The 27,656-nt window shown below is 48.9% G+C and overlaps 1 protein-coding gene across 6 annotated transcripts in view; it reads left to right on the forward strand.

Annotated features, from left to right (window-relative positions):
* LOC144159406 (locomotion-related protein Hikaru genki-like) overlaps positions 1-27,656 on the forward strand; it is a 250,860-nt gene that overhangs the window by 46,993 nt on the left and 176,211 nt on the right. For 3 of the 6 annotated variants that reach the window (XM_077690874.1, XM_077690875.1, XM_077690871.1), the window contains exons 4-5: positions 4,416-4,604; positions 6,585-6,785. The exons of 2 other annotated variants lie outside the window; for them this stretch is intronic. In XM_077690874.1, the coding sequence (XP_077547000.1) occupies positions 4,416-4,604; positions 6,585-6,781 (386 nt within the window). In that variant the 3' untranslated portion in view covers positions 6,782-6,785. Of the gene's footprint in view, positions 1-4,415; positions 4,605-6,584; positions 6,786-27,656 lie in introns of those variants that run through there. One more of the 6 variants, XM_077690872.1, reaches the window with a different exon arrangement.

Below are 27,656 nucleotides of genomic sequence, written 5' to 3' on the forward strand. Positions count from 1 at the left end.
CATAGGCCAGTTTGTCACTTAGGAAATTTCGTCACAGGTGCACAAAATTAATGCCCACGTGTTGTTTTTTTTTTCGACTCGAAAGAGAGAAGCGAGGCACAGGTTTAGTTAGTTTTTTTTTTACTTTGGGCCGTACATCTAGCAAAAATCAACCAAGAATGCAAGCCAGAGTGGGCAAGTAGGGTGACGTGTTCGGACAAGATTATGGATACGAGTTCAACAACCCAAGACAGAAAAGTGAGACAGGGACGTAGCCCAACAAAGATCTTGGAAGACGGGCCTGGCGTCTGGTTCTAAGTGGTCCCATAATAGGGAAAGTGGTAGAACCGACCTTCTCGTTCTTGGAAATTTCACATGGGCCATTTCGTGTCGCTAATTAGTGGCTTGATACAATTGATGCAACTAATTATTTGATGGACCTTTCTCCAGTAGCCATCTGCGCCTGCGCGGGGCGCCGGTCCGCCATTCTTGGCAGTAGCTCTCGGGCAAAATAAACAAAAGGGCGCCCCCTCAGCTAGCTGCTTTGGGAGCGGATATGCCTCCTACACGGCTGCACGTTTTCATATCCTCCTTTCGGACAGTTTGAGTGAGTTCTTATGTGCACACAAAAAAGCTTTTCCAAGAAAAGGGGCAAAAATGACCACGCTGTGAGCCCTTGGCTACCAGTGAGGGAGCAACGAAAATGAAGAAAAAAGTGAAGAAAAAGAAGTGCTAGGGCCACTGCAAATTAATCACGCGAGCGTGTGCCTGCTACCGTTACATTCATGTGAAAGGCAAGGGGGACGGGTGGGAGCGGTTAGGACTGCAGGACCAGGATAATTCGTGCACGGGTTCCCCGAAAGTAAAACATTTTTTGGGGCGGGCCTTACTGGCAATTTAGGATCGCCGTGGCGGCCGCTAAGAGGACCGGCACTGCGAAAAGGTGTGCAAAGTAGTTATAGTCATCATGCCTCATCACCATTACGTCTAAAAAAAGCCACGAATTTTGTTTTTGCGTTCCTCTGACGAACTTTCCTAAGTGACAAACTGGCCTTTGACGAATGATCCTATGTGACCAAACGGCCTATTACGAAACAGCCTATGACGAATGATCATATGTGACCAAACGGCCTATTACGAATCGGCCTATGACGAAACGCCATGTGACGAACGGGCCAACACCCCGCGCCAGCATCATCATCATCATCATCATCATCATCATCATCATCATCATCATCATCATCATCATCATCATCACCAGCCTATCTACGCCCACTGCAGGGCAAAGGCCTCTCCCATTATTCTCCAATTGCCTCGGTCCTGTGCCAACTGTGACCAATTTATCCCCGCAAACGTCTTTATCTCATCTGCCCATCTAACTTTCTGCCGCCCCCTGCAACGCTTGCCTTCTCTAGGGATCCACTCTGTTACCCTTAATGACCAGCGGTTATCTTGCCTTCGCATTACATGTCCTGCCCACGTCCATTTCTTCTTCTTAATTTCTACTAATATGTCTTTAACACCAGTTTGCTCCCTGACCCACTCCGCTCTCTTCCTGTCCCTTAATGTTACACCTATCATTTTCCGCTCCATTGCCCGCTGAGTCGTTCTCAATTTAAGTTGAACCCTCTTAGTGAGCCTCCAAGTTTCTGCCCCGTAGGTGAGTACCGGTAAGATGCAGCTGTCATACACTTTCTTCTTCAGCGACAATGGTAGGCTGCTATTCATTATCTGAGAATTTCTGCCATATGCACCCCACCCCATTCTGATCCTTCTAATTATCTCTGCCTCATGGTTTGGATCTGGGGTCACAACTTGGCCTAAGTAGATATATTCGCTTAGCACTTCCACTGCCTCGCCACCTATGTCAAACCGCTGTGCTGTCCCGAGGTTATTGATCATTACTTTAGTTTTCTGCATATTAATTTTCAGTCCCACGGTTCTACTCTGTTCGCCCAGTGCGGAAAGCATGCTTTGCAATTCGTCCCCCGAGTTACTTAGCAAGGCAACGTCATCAGCAAATCTGAGGTTACTGAGGTATTCTCCATTAACCCTTACTCCCGCCTGTTCCCAATCCAACGTTCTGAATACTTCTTGTAAACATGCTGTGAATAGCATTGGAAAGATTGTGTCTCCTTTTCTGACACCCTTTCTTATAGGTATTTTACTGCTCTCCCTATGGAGGATGATCGTAGCTGTAGACCCATTGTAGATATCCTCTAGTATTCTTACATAATGCTCATCTACCCCCTGGTTCCGTAATGCCTGAAGGACTGCTAGGGTTTCGACCGAGTCAAATGCTTTCTCATAATCTATGAAGGCTATATATAGGGGTTCAGTATACTCAGCGCACTTCTCTATCACCTGATTGATCGTGTGAATATGGTCCATTGTTGAATAACCTTTACGGAACCCTGATTGTTCTTTAGGTTGACTGAAATCTAAGGTTGCAGAAATTCGGCTAGCGATTACCTTGGTAAATACCTTGTAGACGACTGACAGTCTACAGCGCCAGCATACACCCCAGTAACCTTCCCTGAATGCTACGGAATATGACGCAGAGTAACGGTTGACACGAGACTGCAGTGAATCCACAGGCAACCACTGCGGCTAAATGAATGGTCCATTAATATGCGCGTCAATAATCTTGAAGCAGTAACAGTGTCTGTGGTTTTCTTTTTTTTTTTTTATGGCGCTGAGCCTACCCCGGCATTTTAGCATTACGTGTTGCTTATGCTTTAACAATCTGTATGGTTTATTCCTCCTTTGTATTACCGTGTTTATCGCTGCTTACCCGTTCCTACTTGTACGCATGGAGCTTCTGCCCGTGTGGCCTCGGCAGCTGATTTTACGCTGATATCGCGGCCAACTACATATGTCTTACATTTCATTGACTCAAACAGAGGGAACACCGGCGTTGATACAGGTGCCAGTAGCTGCCCGGTGCTCACAGGTTCCCGGTGCTCACAGTTATGAGTTGAGGAAAATAGCAACTGCATCCGCATGTTTACACGAGCCGTGGCACCCGGCCTTGCGCGTGCAGCTTGCCCCGCCTACCTCGCTTAGATTCGCTGAACTCTTAATAAAAAGGAGTGACGCGTGAACCACGTGTTTACAACAGAACTCATAGCCTTTCACTGTACCCGCGTTTATTAACAGTCGTAGCCCAGTGCCACGCCTATTATGTGCCCAAAGCCATTGCTAGAAACATCGGAAGGCTCCGTTGCTCTCGCTAGCTCCTCCCGGACGCCGTAAAAATCGTTTGCGTGGTGTTGCTGGCGACCACGTTTGACGGTTTTCTTTAGAAAAAAGTGCCAAAATTTTCTCTCTCTAAAACCTTTAAAACGAGCGCCCTGGTTTGAGCAATCGCTCATCGCAGCGTAGCACGGGCAGTACGGGGAGGCGCGCAAGCGATGTCAACAACATCCGATAAATGCCTCCAGTGGCCGTAGGTGGCGCTAGTTGTCCAAGCGCCGGTTTCGCCACCATACCAGCACACGGAGCCTCGTCCAAACCAGACCAAACCGCCCGCGGCCGACAGGCTGAAACATGCACCGCCGCAGAGTCGCCTCATCCTTCTGCGTCGCGCCGGCTCGGCCGAATCATAGCACGGGTGAACGACCGGCAACCGACATGCCGCCACACGCCTGGAGGCGCCTTCGCGAAGACGGCGTGGGCGTCGCCCTCCCTTTCCCCATCGTGGCGGCTCAACCGATGCAACCGCTTAGCTCCATTCGTCGGATTTCAAACCTCGGCCAGCGAGAGTTCTGATTGGAGCTATTCAAACTTCTCGGGGCTCCAACGGACTTCCGGGGGTATAAAAGCCCGCCCGGAGGCACAGCGAATGGCATTCTTCGCGGCAGTGGAGGCATGCTGTCGCCTTTGTGCGAGCCATGTAACGCTTTGTTACCCTTGTATTTACTGTATATAAATGTTGCTTCAACTTTCGTCCACTCGAGAACTTCATCGCTCTGCTCTGCGCCGCGTCGCTGGCGGACGGAGCAAGGCAGTGACTGCGCTCGCATGGCCCGTCGCAACAGTGGTGGCTGTGGTGAGAGGGTCCAGTCGCAACAGAGGTGACAGCGTCGAGATGGCTGATTCCCAACATCGGTTACAAGCTGGGATGCGAGTCACAACATTGGTGACTGAGGTGGGATGCCCAGCCGCAACACCGCTCGAGGAAATTTAGTGCCACATATGCGTTAACCTAAAAAGAAATTCAAAAAGTGAGAAGCACTCGTAAATGACGCTGCAGAAACGAGAGAAAAAACACGGACTGCCGCTCTCAGGGCATTTGGGCAGCGTCCTTTACCACTGTTTTTCACTTAAAAAAATGGAGAACCAATTGGACCTGTAATGCACTGTATTTATTTTGTGCCTTTACTGATTGTTGTGGGCTTAAGAAATAACAGCAGCGTGGCTAACCTTATTTTCAGAGGTTGAATGCGAAAGACTTAAGGCGCCTCTTAATGGCCTGGTGGTCCCGAACACTTCGGGCCGAGTCCGTGTGGGCAGCAGGGCTCGCTTCAGCTGCCATTTGGGCCACCATCTGGTCGGACGTCAAGAGGTCATCTGCCTCGGAAACGGCCGCTGGTCCGACCTGGTACCAACTTGCGAAGAGATTGGTAAGCCTGGCTTACGGTTGCTATGGGGTTTCTTTCGCCTACACGACGTAAATGCCGACTGTATTTTCAAGGTGGCACAGCACATGGTCTCATCATTATGTTACACTCGCTATAGTGTTGGTTCTCAACCATCAGTACGCGGGGGCCACTGTCGGGCTGGCAAAAGTGACGGGGGAACCCGTGATAAACTACGTTGATTATGGTTAAACTGTCAAGCAATTTGCACTTTCAGCTGATGTAACCAACTTGCTTATTTATTGCACGCCTGCTGCATCCGATTTTTATGCTGATGCGTGTCATATTCTCAAGCAATTTGCTCTGGAAGTCAGGTCACCAAATCTATGTGCCGCCTTTTGTGTGTCTGGATTTCTTTCATAGCTGTGGCGTTATGCAAGAAGCCAACCTTAAAGCATGTGCTACGCGAATAAATTAAACGTACAAGTCATGCAGCGAAGCACCTTTTTGCATACCAAACAAGGTTCGGCAAGAAGGAGAAAAAAAAAGGCGGGGGGGGGGGGGGGGGGAAGAGTTTAGGGAAGGGCTGCATGGACCCTCTGGGGCCAACAGACCTCCATTTCACTGGGCTGTAGTCTCGCTATCTTGCTACAAGCTGCGGTCGCGCACTCTGCCGGTATTTATTACTGTTTTGGAGGTGGTTTAGGAGAATGGTACAACTTAGAAAGAAAAAAGAAAGCAAGCGTTATCTATGGCTTATGGTCAGCGTGAATAAATAGTAGTTCTAGATCATAAAGCCGAAAAAAGACGACAGCGCCACACCTTTTGCCGATGCCTGATATTCTGTCTTCGTGTATCAGAAAACTGGTAACACGTTATCAAGTATTAAGTGCCAACTCTCCGACGGCTTAGCGAACACCCAATGGCACACCAGATGCTTTATTTGTTGATCCGTACAATTACAAGAAAAAACAAAAACAGGTTGCGGCATATAACTGATTTCAGATAAGTCAGAGAAAAATAATGTATGGCTGGATACCAGTGGCTCAATTGAAGCGCTTGTTGACATTGGCAGCAAAGTAATTGGCGTTCGTAAACTGTTGAGGTCTTTGGAACTTCTTTTTTGAAGTACAGTACTCTGTAAACCGTAAATAAACAAATGGGATAAAAGTGAAAGCTAAGCGATATGATGGCACGAAACTCCACCGGATGTGTGGCACTCGTAGGCTCGTATACAATACTGTGCCATTCGTCCACTTGCACGCACGCTTCGGCTATCACTGGACATCGGAAATAAGTAAGAGGCTGAAGCCTGCTCAGCACTAAAGGGTCTATCAGAATGGAGTTAGGCTATGGCAACAATGCTGATTCAGCCAACGTAAAAAGTTTTTGGAGCATGATGTCAAGCGTAGTTTTAATGCGTAGCATTCTTTGCAGAGACCCGCACAACCAGGACCGATAACGCGCTGCATTTTCGCAAAAATGCAGATTTAGCAGAAATTACACCTGTGATCGTTAACATAGCGTAAATAGAGATTATTGGTCAAACAGAATTTGTAAAATCTAGAATTCAGAAAAATAGAAAAATAGCGAAAAGTGGCGAACCGTGGAACGCCCTGCATTTCCACAAATGCAGTTTCGGCGGAAGTTCCACCTGTAATAATTATAACAGCGTAAATACATGTAATTGGTCGAGCATAACTTTTGAAAAACAAATTTGGCTGTTAAGAACTCACACTCTAGAAAAGCGGCATAAAAATGCTATGCATTAGTGGACAATACTCTGAATTTCCGCAGATTTTTTTATGCCGCTGTATCCACATTTCGAGACCTTAATTTATTATACGGCTGTTTTCAACCAATTGTCTGGCGCATTAGAGCACATTCTTTTACTTGTGTTAGTTGACTCTAACTTGTACCTTTGGCGTCTAGCGCCAATATTTGTACGAGCGTGAGTCCCCTTGGCGCCCGGCCGAGCAAAACTGAGTAATTTCCTGGTTGCATGCTCGAACACTTTCTCCGCAGAAAACTTTGTGCCACCGGAAGGCGCTTGCCCGCGCCCGTCTATTCCTCCAGGCATGGTAGTCCTCCCAGACCAGAAGTGGTACTACAAGAACTCCAAAGTGAACTACAGCTGTGATGGAGGCCGGCATCTGGTCGGCATGCCCACGGCCGCGTGCCACAGCGGTACTTGGATGGGAGTAAACAGAAAGTGCGTGTGATGTATCACGTCTTCGTCCCCCTTTATTTAAGACTTGTCGACAGTTCCACAGAAGCAGAAACACGGATATTTCCACGGCGTGGCCCCAATTGACGCAATTCGAGAAGGGACTTACTGGTCTACTTAATAATAAAAATCCAACAATAACCAATTCAGGAGAGCACGGACGAACACGCTGCTCATGTAGTGCAATGTTGGTGTAAATGTTATAGCAGCGTCATTGGCGGAATTGTCTCGACCTATCTGAGAACTGCCGAAACTTCAGTTTTGCATTCCGTTGAGGGAACTAGTGCGCTACCGAGTTATCTGACATCTTGCGCAGATTGTCCGATTTTTTTGGACTAAACACCTGATTTGTGCAAAACCTCTGAGAATCTCGTGGGTGATTTCAGATCGAACAAAGGGTGGCTGCCTCTTGAATTTGCTTGAAATTTGTTTATATCATTCCCTGATTATTCCAATGTCAAGATTTAGCAATATTTAAGCACATTTGTTTTGAATTTCTACAGCCCTCCTAGCCTCAGAAAAGAATACTTTGATTACCTTTTCGCCAAAACACTTAAAATAACGGGGCGAAACCGCCTAATCATCGTGGGCGATTTTAGTGCGTGTCATCCTGCGTGGGGATATCATGTCTCCATAATCAAGGAGGCCCGTTTATGCGAGAAAATACAGAAGCACGGACTTTTAATTCTCACGGACCCAAACACCCCATAAGGGTAGGATATAGCGGGTCTAGAGACACGTGCCCTGATTTAACTGTGATTAAGAACACAGAACACGCCGAATGGAAGAGTACCGAAGAAACACCGGGAAGCGATCATTGTATTGTCGCTATCCCGTTTCCCGTCTCACATACCAAAAAAAAAAAAAAAGGGCTACCAAGATTACAGATTGGCACTCTTTCCGTACCGCCGTAAATGGCACCACATCTGAAATAGACTCCATTCAAGAATGGATTGCCCAGATACACGCAGGCGTAAAAACCTGCACCACAGAAGTTGCTCTAACTACCGAGGCACCTGCGGCAGACTCGCACCTTCTACGTCCGGGGAATGCAAGATGTCTGAGCAAAAGATGGGAGCGGCAAAAGCACAACATGAAGCTTAAACTGAGGATAGCCGATATCACCGACTTGGCTGGAAATTATGCCGCAGAGTTAACGCGACTAAATTGGCAGCAGCTGTGCAATGGCCTGCAAGGCACATTGAGCACCGCGAAAACATGATCATTGCTCCGCCACCTGCTGGATCCGACCAGGAGCAATTCGGCACGGCAGCAAACCATTGAGCGCATCGTGCATCAACTCCCAGGTACTGATGACGAAATCCTAGATGCGCTTACTACAAAATATATAGGTCGCAACATCCAAAATGTAACACACCCTGAATACACCGGGGAATCGAACGAATTACTAGACCGCCCTATAACGGTGGCTGAAGTCAAGCAAGCACTTGCCTATCTCACCCGCAACACAGCTCCAGGAATAGATTAGGTTACGAACCAACTCCTAAGAAATCTGGACGACTCTTCTGTTGAAGCCCTAACGAAATTTTACAACAAACACTGAGAATCCGGCACCCTTCCTGAAGATAGGAAATACGCCCACATAGTACTCATCCCGAAGCCGAATAAACCTCCGACCCTAGACAACTTGAAACCGATATGGCTCACGTCGTGCCTCGGGAAACTCCTCGAGCACATAATTATGAACAGTCTACAGCCATACTTGGAAGATCGTGAACTTTTTCCTGAAACGATGTTTGGTTTCCGACCGAAACCATCAACCCAAGACATTCTGCAACAGCTAAAGGAAGACGTCATCCAGCAGGCCTCTCCACACGGAGTCAAGGCAATCTTGGCATTAGATCTGAAAGGATCCTTTGACAATGTATACCCCATCATATATACGATCCTAGAAAATCTAATGGAAACAAACTGTAACGTACAAACGTACAACTTGATCCGATCCTTTTTGACGGACCGAACGGCCACAATAGGAATCGGAGACCTCCGCACGGACAGCATAAGTACCCCGAACAAAGGCACGCCACAAGGCACCCTAATCTCTCCAACCCTATTTAACATAGCCATGATGAAGCTCCCATCGAAATTGCACGAGATTGAAGGCATCCATCATGCTATTTATGCCGACGATATAACGATTTGGACCAACACGGGATCATATGGCGAGATTCAGGAAAAATTGCAAAGCGCCGTGAACACAGTGCAGCAATACGCACAAGCGATTGGGCTCCAGTGCGCGCCGGAGAAATCAGAACTACTTCTAGTTAAACGCCGGCGACGAGGGTTCACATATGAGCAACCCCAGATCAGACGGAGTTCGGACGGGCAAGAGATTCCCATTGTTGAGCGAGCACGCATCCTTGGCTTGCATATACAGTAAAATGGGCAGCGCGTATACACAGTTCAACGAATCACACAATTATCAGCCCAAATAATGAGAATGATTGGCAGAATTACTAACAGACTTCACGGACTCAAGGAATCAGACGTGACGAGGCTTATTCAAGCCCTAATTATCAGCTGGATCGTCTACGCAGCTCCGTACGTCCAGCTCAAAAATAACGAAAGGGAAAAGCTTGAGACCGTCCTCCGCAGGGCTTACAAGCAACCCACCACAGCAACTGGCACGATCCTCTCCTTAGGTGTCTACAACACGGTGGAGGAGCATATCGAAGCACACCTAATAAGACAACGGGAACGTCTCACGCTCACTCCGACCGGCAGACATGTACTCCATCGTCTGGGATATTCCACCAACGCTGGAAGAGACACCGCGAAGACGGAGACTTTACGACTCGAGCTCAGAGAGAAACTCAACGTGGCACCAATACCTCGGAACATGCACCCCGAGCACCATACAGGGAGAAGATCGGCGAGAGCCAAATATATTCAGTCCAGATTCGGCAGTCATCCTGATTCGAGGTTCACGGACGCAGCCAAGCATCCGCATCGGCCAGCGATGGCAATGTACGTCATCGACCCAGACCTGAAGGAGATAGCTTCGGCCTCCGTCAACATAAGCAGCCCAAAAGAGGCAGAAGAGGCAACTAAAGCCATGACCTTCGTATCCAGCGCGTCAGGCAAAAAACACGTACGAGTCATCACCAACTCCCAGGCCGCCTGCCGGAGCTATATATATGCAAGGGGCAGGGTCTCTTCTATAGCGCACCGCATTCTGGTCAGCAAGGCGCCAGAATACCTACAAAACGTTACAATAGTACTGACTCCTGGACACGACTCTCTTCGTGGCAATCAGCGAGCTAACGCTGTTGCCCGAGCCCACGCCTTCCGGACGCCATTGAAGGACTAGTACCCGGAGCGCATAATGCTGCAATACAACGCAATTCTACAGCACCACCTACTCACCCGACAAGCCTTTGCTCCTCCGCACAAACACGTAACGAGCGAAGAAGCGTAATTCTGGCGTCAAATACAAACACCTTCCCGCTCCTAGGAAGGCTCCACGCCATGTACCCTACAGTTCACCCTTCAAACAAATTCCCTTCTTGCACAACTCAGTATGCCTAACTTTACCCCATTACGTGTGCCTGCCCCGACATTCCAAACATTCCCCTAATACTAACCCAACTATTGAGCCGTGGAAAGCTGTGTTGCTCAGCTCGGACCCGGAAGATCAGCGACAGCTGGTACGACTGGCCACGAGTGCAGCCAGAGCAACAGGGGCCCTGGAATAGGGGCACCTCCCCTCCTCAAGCAAACAACACCCTTTCCAAACCAGTGTAAAATCAAGCTTTCCTCCTTCTCCCCAACCTCCCGGAAAAAAATTTGCCGACCCGTAAAAATTTTGGAATGCGAGAAGGTGGAACCCCTTCCTCCACATGGCCATGCGCCTCGGCCAACTTTAACGACGTATACCTTCGAAAATATTTTTAGGGGAAATTCGTGAATTTTACGCTGAATTTATGTCTGATGTGAGTTTCAATAAAAAAAAGTTTTGCTGCTGTCAAGAAGACAAACTTTATTTATTTATTTATTTATTTATTTATTTATTTATTTATTCATTCAAAGTACCTTACAGGCCCAGCAGGGCAATGGGTAAGGGGGGACTGGCGGAGCAAATACTCACAAAAGAACAAAAAAAGTTATACAAAAACTAGACATATAATACATAAACAGTCAGTGCGAAACAAAATCATCATTACAACAAGAGTGGCAAGAGGATTAATACAAGCAATGACAACATCAAGAGTAACACCTTGTGGTATCCGTAACTACAAAAAAACAAAAACAACAACAAAACAATACATCATGGGGCTCACAGAAAGGAACGCAATTAAATGTCAAATTCGGCTCAGAGCGCAATTTTTTTCGAACTTTGAGCCTAATGTTACAACCTTCCATTTTTACTCACGTGTGCTCCATACAATTGCAAATAAACACACCGAGAAATGTAATTGTATACTGCACGGTTAAGAATTAGGATGCATCAGGAACGCAAGTTTGAACCTAAAACTTAAATACACAAATTTTGGAGCTAATATGAAAAAAAAAAGAAAAAACAGAACTTCGATTTTTCTGGCTTTGTTGCAGCCCCTCCGTCAGCGGGAGCGATGGGTGGCCGCCGCCGACGCCAGCGAGTTGCACCCCTTTGTATAGGCTTCGCCGGCGGATTTTTACGCGGAATCGGGGAAGGCTTTCCTGTCCTGATCACCTTCGGGGACGGACAGGGGGGGGGGGGGGGGGGGGGGAGGAGGGGGAGCGGAGGTCAAAACCCTAATTGGTGTGTGGGGAAGTGGCTTCGCTTGCGACCGCTTGCGCACCTTCAACGAGTTCGAACGGAGGTGTGACCAAGAGCGCTCGCATCAAGAGTTGCTCCCGTGGAGGTTTCTGGGCGCCAGAGCCCCACGAATTTCGCGCGGCGGTTCGGCACCTTTTTGGCTTCCGGTCCCCTACTAGGGATCGCGCAGCAATACCCTGCTTGTGTTCGCCGAGCATTTTAATTTTTAACCCAGTTTTCTTTGTCCTGCATTTTCTTCATGTTTTCTGTAAAGTCCTTCTAAATATCGTTGTAAATAGGCTTTTCAACATCATCTACCTCCTGCGTCCGCGTCATCGAGTACTTTCACCCCTCCACGACGACACAACCACCTATACAACGAACAAAACTTTAATATCCCCATATTCAAAAAAGCGCTCTTTTAATGTTTGTGTACCTCTCCCAACCCGTTGACCGCTAAATTTACTTTGGTTAGAAGTAGAAAGACTTTGCATCATATCTATACTGGAGTGTGTACAGCGCGACAATGCAGCCCTGTCAGCTATGCTCCTCGCGGGGTGCTGAGGCAGTAAACAGGGGTATAACTACATCCTCAATACATACTGAATCTTCTGTACAAACTGCCAAATATTACAGCTGGCATGAAATTAGACAGAATGCAGTGGAAAATTGGCAGCTTCATAGTTAAGGTCGGACGCCATAAAGAATCGTCACCCTATCAAAATTGTGTACGGCTGTGTGGCACCTGTTTTACTAAAATTGCATACCGTATAGGTATTTAGAGTTTCCATAAAGAGTACACACAGGCCGTTCTACATGTAGATCACATATGCCTGCTGCTGATATCTTTAAGTGTACTCCACATATGTCAGGACTGCATGCCGGGGGACACATGCACTGGTCATTACTATTCCTTTTGTTTCTGCCACAGTTATTTGAAACTTCATTTCGTTCCACGTATGGTAAGTGTGTGCACTTGACGTTCTTAGACAAGAGGTGCTATGTTTCTGGAACTGTGAATTCCCGTACTTGAGATCTTCCTTATGTTGTAAGATGTAGCGTGATGTTAAGAAATTCCTACAACTAATTCGCATGCATTCTTTGCAAATGCGATCCAGATTACTCTTTGGGTCAAATGCCTTCTACACAAAGTCGCCTGGCCACCACAATACCACTCCCCCCCCCCCCCCCCCCCCCGTCTACTGTAATATTGCTAGGTTACATTTCATACACTCGATGTAAAGAGTACGCTAGATGCGCTGTGTCAAAGTGGGATCGTCATCAAGGCGGGAAGATAAAGAAGACGCTGACTGAGATGCGCGTGTAGTTCGGTCCCTTGCTTGGGCGGCGCTCTCTTCTACCCTGCCTTTTGTAACACGGCCACTTGTAAAAATGTACTGCAAACACACTTCCATATATACCGCTCTACCTCGCATCATTTGGTGGAGAGCGTTGTTTCGGCCCCGTTCTGCTCTACTCAATCCCTTCCGCGGCCCGATTGAGACGAGGACACGGCTTGCTCCAAAGTCCTGATCACGGATCTTCGAAGCGGGCGTCATCTCCAAGGCGCCAGCATGGCACCGCCTTCTGAACCCCCGAGTGCCGCTACGCCGCTTGTCATCGTGAGCCATCCTTGTGAGCCACCCTCGAGACCCTGGTATCTTTTACGGCATCGACGATGTCCACGTGAAGGACTGGGTCAGTCTCTACGAGCATGTAAGTGCCCACAATCGCTGGGATCCCACCCTTATACTGGCTAACCTCATCTTCCCCTTGAAAGGTACGGTGAAGGCGTGATGAGATTCCAACGAAGCAACACTTACTAGCTGGGAAAGCTGCAAAGCAGAGATGATTAAGCTCTTTGGCAAGTCATCTTGTCCCCAGCTAGCCGCCAAGAAGGAGCTTGAGTCGGGAGCGCAGACGTCCACCGAGACGTACACCACCTACATTCAAGACGTAATGGCCTTTTGCCACAAAGTCGGTGACCACATTACCGAACAGGACAAAGTTAAAATTTTGAAAGGAATAGGAGATGATGCCTTCCATCTGCTCGTGTGCAAGGACTGCTCGACTGTGAGCTCAATTTTGACCAAATGAAGGCGCTTCGAACAACCGAAAAGCCGCGGAATCACTCAAAAATTCACGCGCCTGCAACGTCTTCAAGTGAGGCCCCGGTTTCGCCACCGCGCCCACCGCCGTCAGAAACCATTGCAGACACAGTGACCCGTATCGTCCGCTATGACTCCGGTCACCGCGCAACACTCCGTAGCTGATGTCCATCTGCCGACGCTCTCCGCCATCAGAGGCATGGGAACAATTTTTCGACTGGGGGAGCGAAAAAAATCCTACCATAGACATCATCATCAAAATGGTTTGATTTTCTTGCGGACGCATGTATGCGGAGTATACCAGATGACAAGACTAAATAAATGCGCCACATAAAACCACATAAAATCCGATCAAATTTTTATTCAACATCCCAGATGCTAGAGACCAGCCATAAAGCCCGTTAGTGTTTTGACAGAAACGGTGCACCCTCCACAAGGCAACGGCAGCACGCACAATTCTATACATTTTATTGCTTAATGCACTCCACGCTTTCGAAATATATGAAAACAGTAACAGAGGATCTACAGGTGTTCTGCAAACTGCCAGATCAACTTTCGATACACCTTTCGACCAGACCGTGTGTGAACCGCTCGTCGGGCACACTCCTCAACCAACTACCGGCTCACGTACCACTCCGACGATACGGTGTTGCTCTGTTTTACTTCGCCTTGAGCATGGAAGGCTTAGGGCATCTCCCGTTGCCGGGCCCCGCGTTATCACGGGCGGCCGTTTCGTGATTCGCTCGGCCTGATCCGGCCTGGCGCGACCGGGGGTTGAGCGCAGGGGTTGGACGGTGCGACGCCCGCGATTTGAAGCGAATTTAGCCTGATGCATAAGACCCTCTCGGATCAAACCCACTTTACAGGAGCCGTCTGGGGCTCAGCGGAACTCTACAGGTGCCCTTTGACTGGGGGAGCCGTGCTCCCCCATTTGTACATTAGGGGGAGCCACCGCTCCCCCAGCTCCTCCTCTTTCGACGCTGTTGTCCGTCATACAAGCAGTTGTGCGTGATTAAATTGCCTGCATGTGCTTGCAACCAGCCTGCCACATGAGCCGTCCTGTAGGTCGTCAATTTCTCGCCAACGCCGCTTCCTGCAATCATTATGGGCCAGCTCAGTAGTCCGCGATCCCTTTCCGCCAAGAGTATGGGCCACGGTCTCACAGGAACCCGACTCAACGAGGAACACCCGATGACCGGCCCATACGCTTTAACTGCAGGTGTGTTGGACATGTTGGCCGCTATTGCCGGAGCTACTGGTTTTCTTCCGCTCGAAACACTTGCAACGATCGTGTCCCGATCCCTACGACGAACCGCTCTGCTGGCAGTCACGAGCAACGCAATGCCGGCGATGCCGTTTTCTCAGCCCCACGATTTAACCGTTCGCCCTCACTCACACAGCCGTCACCTCCTCCGTCACGGCACCGTCACGTCAAGAAACCGCGACGACGGAGACGTAAACGGAGTAGCGTTCGTACTGGAGCTCTCCTTCAGAGTACAGAGTCGTCTGCCTATTGATAAGTTTAGCCTAGAATTGAGCGTGCTTAATCTTAAAAGTAAAGAAAATGGCTTGTGCTCACTTTTCGCTAAATTTAGCCGTAAAAATTTGTTTTCTGATTAGCTGGTTTACCGCGGGGCATGGTCCCGTCGCGTTGACGGGACGGAAACGCAGAGCTCGGCCTCCTGTCACCGTCGCACCGTTTTTAGAGAGAAATCGCCCGAAAAACCCTCGCCCATGACGGAAGACGGTGACGTGACGGTAACGTGACGGGGTGAAAAACGGCTGTGTGAATGAGGGCTTCCTTGCCACCCCAGCACCGACAGTCTCGGCTCTCCGCATCCCCGCCGCTCTATCTCGCCGATCAACTACGGACGCCCCCACTCGAAAAACTAGCCAGTGCAGCTGCCACAGGTGATGCTGCATTCCCCGCCTCGACCAAAAATCATATTTGTCGCTGCCGACAGGGGACAATTTGCTTGACGTGAAAGTTGACGGCCTGCGTGTCCGATCACTGATTGATACAGGGGCACATATTTCCGTTATGAGTGCCAATCTATGGACCCGCTTGCGAAAAGTCCTTACACCTACCCTTTCGCATATTCAAGTTGCCGACAGCAGTACACCGGTGATCGCTGGTATATGCACCGGTCGCGTCACTATCGCCGGCCACAACCCCACAGTTGTTTTCTCTGTTTTGGGGAAATGCCCTCGCGATGCAATCCTTGGCCTCGATTTCTTGAGGGAGCATGCCGCACTCATTGATTGCTCTACATGCCTTCTCCGTCTCGGGTACCCGACTTCTGCCGATACATCCCCGCCACGCCTGTGCACGTTTAAACACATTCGCTTGCCGAATTAAGCCGCCACTTATATCCCACTGACTACGTCTACCGCCATTCCTGACGGCGACTACCTGGCTGCTTTCATCGTAGACGTTCTATTGACGCGAAATGTAGCGCTGCCCCACACCGTTGTCCCTATCACGCAGAACCGGGTTTGCTTGCCTCTCCTCAACTTTTGACTCCATCCTCAAGTCCTTTCAGAAGGAATTACCGTCGCCACCCTCACCCAATCAGTGGCAGCTGAAATTTCTGCATTTGCTTTAGACCGTGACCCAATGCAACGTGATTCCGCCCTCGACCTACCGCGCCAAATGAAGTTGCGTCCCTGAAAAGCCCGGACCTATTTCAAACTCAAGCAAACTGCGCTGTTTTTTGTCATCATTTGAGGACGTTTTTGACTTGGGTGACAAACCTTTGAGGCAAAGCACAACTGTGACGCCCCGTGTCGATATAGGCGATGCTAGACTTACCCAACGCCGGCCGCACCGTGTTTCTCATTCCGAACGAGGAGTTATCCAGCAAGAGGTTGAGAAAATTCTCGCAAAGGACATAGCTGAACCATCCTGTAGTCCATAGACTTCACCCGTCGTGTTGGTAAAAAAGAAAGATGGCACATGGTGCTTCTGTGTCAATTACCGCAACTTGAACCGGGTAACTAAGAAAGATGTCTACCCTCTACCCAGAATCGACGATGCCCCAGATTGCTTCCATGGGGCCAAATACTTCTCGTCCATAGACCTTCGCTCAGGTTACTGGAAGATTACAGCCGATGAGCTGGACCGAGAAAAGACCGCTTTCGTTACTCCCGACGGCCTATATCAGTTTAAAGTTATGGCGTTCGGAGTGTGCAACGCGCAAATCACATTTGAGCGCATGATGGACTCTGTCATGCGGGGATTCCAATGGTCCACTTGCCTCCGCTATCTCGATGACGTCATTGTATTTTCTTCCTCAATTGAGGTTCATCTCTTTCACCTGCGTGAAATCCTTGCTTTTTTCGCAAAGTCAACCTGCAGCTAAACTCAGGGAAATGTCGGTTTACCAGGCGCGAACGAAGCATTTTGGGCCACCTCATCGATGCTCAGCGAGTTCAGCCCAATTCCCATAAGATCAAAGAAGTTAAGAACTTCCCTGTACCCCGCTCATCAAAAGGCGTCTGGAGTTTTGTGGGCTTCTGCTCGTATTTCCGCTGTTTTATAAGAGGCTTTGCTGATGTCGCGCGTCCTCTAACCGATATTTTTAGGACACCATTTGTGTGGGGGGCCCTGAACAGGCCAAAGCCTTCACCACACGGATAAACCTGCCGAGCACTTCGCCAATTTTAGCCCACTTCAATGTGGGTGCCCCCATCGAAATCCCGACTGACGCTAGCGGCCATAGCATTGGAGCCGTCCTGGCTCAGCTCCAATTCGGCAAGGATTGCGTGTATGTCAACCCTTTTAAAGGGTTGCGTGATGGCCTACGCCAACCGCCTCCAATCTCCAGCGGAAAGAAATTATTTCATCACAGAACGGAAGTGTCTCGCTCTTGCGTGGCTGTGGGAAAATGTCCTCCATACCTCTACGGCCGACCGTTTCCGTTGTAACGGATCATCACGTGCTCTCTTGGCTAGCATGACTCAAAGATCCAACAGGCTGCCCCGATCGTTGGGCTCTCCGCCTACGGGAGTACTTCTTATTCGGTCGACCACAGATCGGGCCGTCAGCACCAGGACGCCTACTGTCTGTCACGCACCCCGTCGAATCTCTTGAGCCTACGTGTTCTTAAGCATTTGCTCCACTGTTGGCGATTTCCTCCTTCCTCCAATTTCGTGAAGAGCAGCACCGGGATGCATTTTTGCGACAGATTGCTTCAAGAAAAAGTGCGCCAAAAACCATGAGAGAAAAATCGAAGAACGAAGAGACATGCTCTTGAACAACAGATGTGCTTGAACGACAGATCATTGAACGCTTCAGCAACGCCTTTTCGGACCCATCAGAACGATTCTTCCATCTCAAGTAAGGTGTGCTCTATCGTAAGAATGCACGCCTGGAAGGTCCCGAGCTGCTCCCTGTTGTGCCTGACCACGTTCGTTTCGACGTCCTCAACTGCATGACAAGCAGCTGGTCATTTAAGAGTTTCCAGAACATACGACCGCGTCCGACGGTGTTCCTTCTGGCCAGGGCTTTACCGCTCTTTTCGCCGTTACGTCAGTTTCATGCGACCAGTGCAAACGTCTGAAAGCACAAACGACGCCGCCCACCGGCCCTCTTCTGCCACTGGACATATCGTTTTAACCATCTTCCCACGTTGGTTAAGAACGCTTGGCTCCTTTCCGTAGTCTGTGGCAGGAAATCGCTGGATTTCAGTGGCCACTGGTTATGCGACACGCTACGCAATAACACAAGGCGTTCCAAGCTGCGCTACCGATGTCGCAGGTTTTTTCTATTACGAGGTGATCCTACTTCAAGGTGCTCTTCGTCAGCGATTGACCGACCGCGGACAAAACTTTCTGTCGCGAGTAGTAGGTGACATCCCCCGCTTCTGCGCAACCATGCACAAACATACGACTTCCCACCATCCGCAGACCAGCCGTTTTACGGAACGACTTAACCCAACTTTAAAGGGACACTGAAGTGATATGTAAACATTGCGGGATTACTTGCGCAAATTGTAGTCCGGCGTCCCCAGGCCATGTTTCGACCACCCTGGGTGCGTTTACGCGATTTTATTTAGTAGAAAAATTAATTCGAAAATGCTGTCCTCCTCTCTTTACGCTCGCCCATTTTCTGCGGCGTTTTCGTGTGACGTCAGGAGGGGATAAGCTGGCAATTGGCTGCGCTACTGCACGGCTCCCCAGCCTTCAGACAGAGTCAGTCGGCCCAGCGTTTCGTCCGCCGGCCGCCGACGGGTCGTCGCAATTCGTTCGCTCAGTTGAAACGAAGCCAGGACACGTTTGTGAATGGTAGAATTTGCCTTTCTTTACTTGGTTAGTTTGTACACTGTATCTAGCTCCAAGTCAAGGTCGCTTCACACAAGCGCTGCACAAGCGCACATACGACGCTTCGCTGACTGGTATGCCAGTAGGAAAATATAAGGCCTCTTGAAGGCGGGAGAAGAGTCAGCGAAGTCAATATAGGTACTAAGGAAATAAAATCAACTGATATTTTTACCGTACAGCGTAAAACTAGGGTGCGGGAAGCACTTTTTTTGCGCTGGGCGAACAAGCACAGCGGTCAGCCACACGACTACGCATCTGCGAATGCTTTGCCGTCTACGAAATGCAATTGCTAGACGTGAGCTATTGTGGAAACTCGGGGGACGCTTACTGCACGAGCGCAATGCAACAAATAGTCACCTAAGCTGCTTGAAATGCCAAAACTAAAGAAAAGTGTAAACTGGTTGTACAATATATACCCTAAATTACCAACGCCAGCGGAGCCCGCTCTTACCGAGCGGTCTGGGTTGCTAGGTATGCCACCGCAAGTATTTCGCAAGTCATGAGTTCGAATCCCCGCGGGTACGTGCTTTTTTTTTTGTAGTTAACTTTTTCGTTTTCCGCCGATGTTTTCTATATTGAGTTCACCGTTTTTTGGGCCGCAACGTTCATGGCTCCACGAACTAGTTCACAAAACGCGCGCAGGCTGGCACTGGCGCGCTAGCGAGTTCTCGTTGGCGTGCTGTTGCCATAAGCACCGACTGATTGCAGGCAGTGGGCACAGGCCAGAATGAACATACCCTTGGCCTGGTGCGAACACGCTTTTTACGACACAGGCATGAGGGAGGCAAGCTCCAAATATGGGGGAAAAGCGCATGACATTTGGGCGTCTGCGGGAACGCGGAGGGCGTTCATGCACTGCGTAGGTTTCGGCTAGTGAATGCTACGATTCCAATCCGTCATAGGAGGCTTATCTTTATGCATTTTTACAGCTGACAACATGGCAGAAGCGCGGTACGATGATTACTGAGTTATTGAGAATGCCCATCCAACAACGCCAACGGTTGTGTTTTACAGAACCGAAACCGAAACCGAAACTTGTTTGGTTGCTCACCTTGGGCATCGCCCAATCACGGTGCCCGCTCCTCCTAACGTCACAGCTTTAGTTGGTGCGGCTGCCGCAAACCGCGCATGGTAGTTCTTCTTCTTTCGCGCTTTGTAAAATAATTACCGATTTGTCAACCGAATAAACGATGAAAAGTGTGCTAATTTGAGCCAGTCTACGCAGTGCAAGCAAAAACGGGAGCTTGACAAATTCACTTCAGTGTCCTATTAAGGGATGTGCTTTTCATGTACGTGTCGGATGATCATCGCGACTGGGAAATTGCTTTGCCTTTCATTAAATTCGCATACAACTCGTCCCATCATGGTACTGCCAGATTTTCTCAATTTTACCTCCGCTTCGGTCGGGAGCCGGCCTTGCCCCTGGAAACCTGCAATGAAACCGGTGGGCATGGCGCCGGAGACGTGGCAGCAGCGGCGACAGATGAAAAAAACCGACCAAAGGAGAAGATGAAAAAAAAAAAAAAAAAACTGGCACATTGCGCATAGGAAAAGGCGCTGAAGACAAGAAAGAAGAGATGGCTGCTCGGGATTCGGCCCCCGTCGGACGCCCGGTTCGAGGGTCTGGAAAACTGCGGCAGTCGACCAGACTTCCAGTGCCACAGGCCGACGCCACTGCAAGCCATCAAGTCCACCCGTGTAAAGGAATCATCAACGCAGTCCTGCGTGTCTGCACGCCAGGTGCGGCTGCAGCACCGTCGCTGTCGCCCGCTGCTGCTGTTCCGCCGCCGTCACACTGCCCGCTCTTGGTCGCCACTGACGGCACACGCCATGTCTGCGCCCTTCCGGAAGAAAGTGTGATACCGTTTTAAATGCACAGCATTTCAGTAACTCACGATGTAACCCGCGTAGATGTCCGTAGTCGTAGTCTGCACCCCTCCCCCTACACTATATAAAAAAAATGCTATCCGGCGCCTGGTTTCGATCCCTTGACCCTGCGGGCGGAACGAAATATACATGGTGCTCTACCCACTGCGCCACAAAGCCGACACAGCATGGGAGGCTACGAACAGGACTTATATCCTTGACTCATTCAAACTACGTCAAGAAGCTGCTGATACAACGCATTCACTACCACCAACTCCCCAAACACTAAACGTTAACGCAATACACCCACCCCCTATGCGACGCATTTACTCGAGTTCCCCTCGCGGGGAGATGGGCCCAATTTTACGATAGTAAGCGAAATAAGTGACCGCCAAAAACAACGCGTTGTGGACTGCGCAGTAAGGTGCCGGCACGTGCGAGAACCGCTCGCGCTGTTCGTTCCAGGCAGGGGGCGCCCGAGCACTGCGAAGGCGGGAAATTTGAACTGCTTTGGACAAACCTCCGTTCAATTCATCAAGAGAGAAGTGAGACAGGGAGGCGAAGAGCATGATGGGTAGTAGCAGTAAGCGGAGAACGGTGCCACAGGCCGTTATGGCGAATCACTGCTCTGCATTTACGACAGCTTTCACGTTGAGTGGAACGGCTTTAATTTTTTTCCCCTACCCCTTCCTTGAGTTTGCTGCGAGATAAACCGTTTTGGCGTATTTCACCCATGGTCCGTCTCACTTGAAGATCTCGCGACACCCCGAAGGTCCCACATCCTGCTGATAGCACCACAACACCTTACTCGAACTAACCACGCCTCCTTCTGCATGTGCACAAAATGCCATTGCCCAGGCTGGCTTCACCTGCAACATAGCGCGCACGAGGCTCACGTCATCCCAGGATTCCCAAAAGTCCCGTTACAATCGACACCACAGCCCCCGCCAGTTTTTTCCCGGATCCCTCGTTCTGCTCTGGTGTCCTGAACGCCTAGTAGGGCGTTCTGAGAAGCTTATGGCCCGTTACTACGGTCCGGTCCCTACCGTGCTTTGTACCAAGTTACTGATGTGAACTATGAAATCACCGCTGTCGTTCCGTCTGTCTCATCCCGCTATCTGAAAACTGACATTGTCCATGTCTCCATCTAAAGCCCTGCCGTTTACTGCCTACAGTTCTGCCCTGAGCAGAATCGAAACGGTGCTCTTAAGGGAGACGGGTTCTGTTAAGGGAAATTTGATACGGTCGCTGTAAATAGTACGCTATATGCGCTGTGCCGAAGTGGAATCGTCATAAAGGTGGGGAGATGAAAAAGACGCTGATGGAGACGCACTTGTAATTCGGTCCCTTGCTTGGGCGGCGCTCTCTTCTACCGTGCCTTCTGTAACCGGCAACTTGTATATACGTACTGTAAGTACACTTTATACCGGTCTGCCTCGTAGACCGGTATATATAGTGAAGTCATATGTAATATAATAATCAGTCTTTCGAGCCTGAGAGATTCGCCGTTTGTGTACGTGTCCCTTTTCCCCAGATGGCATTGATATGATGGAGAGCTTAAAATGAATGCGGAGTTCAATTCACTGGCACCTATAGGCAACATAAACGTGCTAGTTGGCACAGTACGCGCAGGAGCAGATTATTTGCTGTCAATTACATTTGACTCCAGGTTTAAAGGAGTAAGACATTCAACTTGGTTAGCCCAGTTATATAGTAAATGTAGCTTTGCTTGTACATGCGCAATTCTCCCCGAATTGACTTTGTCTTGAAGAGTTTCTTCAAACGTTTCCTAGTCATCACGTATAACCCAGATGATGTTCTGTATAACTTTGCGTTGAGAACTCCAGCTTATCATTTCGGGAGTATTCCCCCACCGCCAGATTTGCAGCCCCCAATCACTCTGAGCGCCTACCGAGTTCGCGTGCGCGCGGGTAAGCAAAAGAGGGGTGGGTACGTTGAGGCAAGCACACGGTATTCCGGGCAAACTAAAAAGCGAAAATTCGTGCAACATCTCTTATTGTCAAATATTAGTTTTATTACTTTAAAAAATCCAGTAGAAGCTCAAAAAACTGAACCGGAAGATCATTGTTTCCTTTTATAACCACTGCGGTTATTTCCAGAGTACGTTCCGGTGGAAAGAATAAACAGCCTCTAAACGGACGTAGACGAAGGGGACACGAAGGACATGTACAGGTACCAACTTCGAACTGTGTATTCATGAAAACCACGCTTATTTATACACAGGTAAATATACTGATAAATTCAGGATTTCTGCCAGGGTTACCATTTGCTGAATTGACGTGTACTGAAATAACCGCGCAGACACGCACGCCCGCTACTCAGGCTATTATCAAACTATCGACGCGAAAGCCATATCGTGATCTATGGACTAAATGCGTTATCTCTCTCTCTCTCTCTCTCTAAAAAAAACGGCGTGTCACGCAGTACGGTTCGCTGATACCTGAAATGGCGTCGTTCTTTAAAGTTATTACGACAGTTGCGGCAACACACTGATCCCGGCCTGATAGTACCGACAAGAACGATGACTACTAGAGCTCGTTCAAATATGCGCCATTATACACTGTCTTTAATAACAGACCGCTCTTTACCACTAAGTCCTAGTGGTAAAGTAAAGTAGTAATGTAGTGGTAAAGTAGTAATTCCCCACTTTTTTGATGAAGTATGCTTCGATAACCTCCCTTTCCGTCTTGGTTTCTGCTTTCTTCAAAAACATCTCCAAGTGCAGGGATGGCGTGCAACCGCAACCCTTACAGTAATCCGCCATTGTTGCTGCCAAGAGCCAGCCGGTGCTCGCTGGCCCGGCCGTTGAAGCACCGGCTAGTTCGGGCAATGTAAACCTCGCCGCAGTCCAAGGGGATACTGCACACCACATTGCTAGCACATTCCGTGTAGCGGGGGGCGTGCTTATTGGTACCTGTACCTGGTGGCTTACTCGCCATCAGAGGACAAATCTTAGCCAGCTTGCATAGGGCCGAGAATACAATGCGACATTGTATCTGTCCTGGACCTTCTTGACATTGTGCGATAGCGTATGCACGTATGGAATAACGTGCGGTTTATTGTTCTTTTTCTCTTTGGGCATCTTTTTGCTATGTTTTAGCTTCTGCAAAAGGCTTTCGCACACACACTGTGAATGACGGCGGGAAAGGAGCGAGCATATTGCAAGCGGTTTAACTGATTACTGAAACCCGTAACCATATGATGCTCGCAAGACTGCGTTATGGCCGAATTGAGGCATGTGTTAGCAATCCCCCTCTTGAGCAGTTAGAATGTGCGCAGTCGAAAAGTAAAATGCCTTTCTTGGTCCTAGGGTTCTACATCCTGAAAACATGTGCGTTCGTGGAGCTGAATTTAGGGTCCAGGGCAATTCACAATTCACAATTCACAATTCACATAGGGCAATTCACAAGTAAACTATAGACCGCCAGATTCCGACAGGAAAATATTTGTTAGATCTGCCACAGCAAGGTCCAGGCTAAAGTCAGTGACGTTTAAAAGCACAAGATAGTCATCCACGTATCTTGAGATTCTAACAACACTGCGATCGGTTATATTGGCATTGATAGCGTTGTGAATTAGTGATAAATAGATGTCGCACAGAACAGAAGCTACAAAACAGGAGCTACAGAAGCTGCAAATTCCTTCTTTTTGAATATAGTGATAACAAAAATAAATGGTTTTCACTACGTTGAAGAAAACCGCATTTGCATTGGGTCATCTTGGGCCGTGCTATCAGTTTGTAGTTCTTCAAGCATTCTTTACAGGTGTTCTGTAGTATCTCTCAGCAAGACTATGTCGTCCACAAACCTCAAGCGCCACAAGTATTCCCCCTTTCCCTTAGTCGTACGTTTTTCTACTCAAGCTTTCTAAACATCCCCTCCAGACATACTGTAAATAGATTTGGCGAGATGGTATCTCCCTGTCTTACTCCCTTTCGGATAGGGAATTTATCGCTTTGTTTGTGGAGGGTTATCCGGCCCATACATTTCTCATATATGTCTTCTAGAAGTCTTGTGTAGGTCTTTTCTATTCCATGGTCTCTTAGTGCTTCTAGCACAGCTGCAGTGAGTACGGAATCAAACGCTTACTCATCGTTTATAAATGCCATGTTTAGCGTATTCTGCGGATTTTTTAACACTCTATTGACAACATGGACGTGATTCATGGTTGAGTACCCTTTCCAAACCTAATCCCGCTCTCTGGGGTGTTGGAAGTTCAGGCTGTACCTTTGCGGCTAACTATTGCTTTAGTAAAGAAACAACTGAGAGTAGGCTGATGGGTCGAAAATTCTTGAGATTCTTGGGATCTCCCTTCCTGTGGATCAGAATAATGTTGGCTTTTTTCGAGGCTATGAGCAGTTTTTTTAGTCATCACGCATCCCGAAAATAGTGCAGCAAGCTTTTCCAGTACAATATCTCCTCCCTCCTTCAAGATATCCACGGTTTGCCGTCGTCACCTGCACCTTTACCTCTGTTCATGCCGTTGAGAGCCCTTCCTGCCTCCTCTTTAGTTACTAGTGGGACATCGCAAGTTGATCTTGTACTCTCAGTAGTTTCCCTGGTCTAACTCCGCTGGCATACAGCATGGAATAGAATCCTTCTGCTACCTTTTTTGAGAGTTATAGCAGATCGGAGAACCGGTACCGGTACGGTACCCGGTCGGCGACCGCCGTTACTGCGCGTGCGCAGAGGCGGAAAAACTGGTTGTGCGCGTGCGCAGGTGCACCGGGTATTGTACCAGGACCGGTTCTAGCCTCAGCTATAACTCTCTATTATTTCGTCCAAGTTGTGCGCAATGTTACCTTGCTCGTCTCTAAATGCGTAAATCCGGTCCTTACAGATGGCTAGCTTTCTCATAGTTGCTTTCAAGATTCCTCCTATTTGCAGCGCTTCCTCCGTCACTGACATGTTATACACACGAATGTCGCATGTTTCACTTCCGTTAAAGGGACACTGAAGTGAATTTGTCAAGCTCCCGTTTTTGCTTGCACTGCGTAGACTGGCTCAAATTAGCACACTTTTCATCGTTTATCCGGTTGACAAATCGGTAATTATTTTACAAAGCGCGAAAGAAGAAAAACTACCATGCGCGGTTTGCGGCGGTCGCACCAACTAAGGCTGTGACGTTGAGAGGAGGGGCGCCGTGATTGGACGATGCCCAAGGTTAGCAATCACACAAGTTTCGGTTTCGGTTTCGGTTCTGTAAAACATAACCAATGGCTTTGTTGGATGGGCATTCTCAATATCTCAGTAATCATCGTACCGCGCTTCTGCCATGTTGTCGGCTGTAAAATGCACAAGATAAGCCTCCCAGGACGGCTTGTAGTCGTAGCATTCACTAGCCGAGACCTACGCAGTGCATGAACGCCCTCCGCGTACCCGCAGACGCCCAAATGTCATGCGCTTTTCCCCCATATTTGGAGCTTGCCTCCCTCATGCCTGTATCGTAAAAAGAGTGTTCGCACCAGGCCAAGGGTCTGTTCATTCTGGCCTGTGCCCACTGCCTGCAAGCAGTCGGTGCTTATGGCAACAGCACGCCAACGAGAACTCGCTAGCGCGCCAGTGCCAGCCTGCGCGCGTTTTGTGAACTAGTTCGTGTAGCCATGAACGTTGCGGCCCCAAAAAAGGTGAACTCAATATAGAAAACATCGGCGGAAAACAAAAAAGTTAACTTACAAAAAAAAAAGCACGTACCCGCGGGGATTCGAACTCGTGACTCGCAAAACATTTGCGGTGATATCCTAGCGCCCAAGACTGCTACGCCACGCAGCGGGACGCGGATGCTTTGCTAATATAGGGTATATATTGTACAACCGGTTTAAACTTTTATTTAGTTTTGGCATTTCAAGCCGCTTAGGTGACTATTTGTTGTACTGCGATCGTGCAGTAAGCGTCGCCCGAGTTTCCACAGTAGCTCACGTCTAGCAATTGCATTTCGTAGACGGAAAAGCGTTCGCAGATGCGTAGTCGTGCTGCTGACCGCTGTGCTTGTTCGCCCAGCGCAAAAAAGTGCTTCCCGCGCCCTAGTTTTACGCTGTACGCTAAAAATATCAGTTGATTTTATTTGCTTAGTACCTATATTGACTTCGCTGACTCTTCTCCCGCCTTCAAGAGGCCTTATATTTTCCTACTGGCGTACCAGTCAGCGAAGCGTCGCATGTGCAGCGCTTGTGTGAAGCGACCTTGACTTGGAGCTAGATACAGTGTACAAACAAACCAAGTAAAGAAAGGCACATTCTTCCATTCACAAACGTGTCCTGGCTTCGTTTCAACTAAGCGAACGAATTGCGACCAAGCAATTTTTTTTAACCTCCTTGATTGCGACGACCCGCCGGCGGCCGGCGGACGAAACGCTGGGCCGACTGACTCTGTCGGCCGGGGAGCCGTGCAGTCGTACAGTAGCGCAGCCGTGGCGCAGCCAATTGCCAGCTCATCCCCTCCTGACGTCACACGAAAACGCCACAGAAAATGGGCGAGCGTAAAGAGAGGAGGACAGCGTTTTCGAATTAGTTTTTCTACTAAATAAAATCGCGTAAACGCGCCTAGAGTGGTCGAAACATGGCCTGGGGACTCCGGACTACAATTTGCGCAAGTAATCCCGCAATGTTTACATATCACTTCAGTGTCCCTTTAATCAGTTTCGACAGCTTGGCTAACTCAACCTGATCTGCCACACTTGACACCTTCATGTTCTTACGTTTGGCAATTAGTTCGTTCGTTTTCTTAGTTTTTCAGTTTGTTCCCCAAATGTTCCTTCTCCCAGAGCTGCAGCTGATTCACTGATTGCAGATGTTA

The sequence above is a fragment of the Haemaphysalis longicornis genome, unplaced genomic scaffold (genome assembly GCF_048455015.1).
Source record: "Haemaphysalis longicornis isolate Haplotype H1 unplaced genomic scaffold, Haemaphysalis longicornis Haplotype H1 scaffold_10, whole genome shotgun sequence".
Classification (NCBI taxonomy): Eukaryota; Metazoa; Arthropoda; class Arachnida; order Ixodida; family Ixodidae; genus Haemaphysalis; species Haemaphysalis longicornis.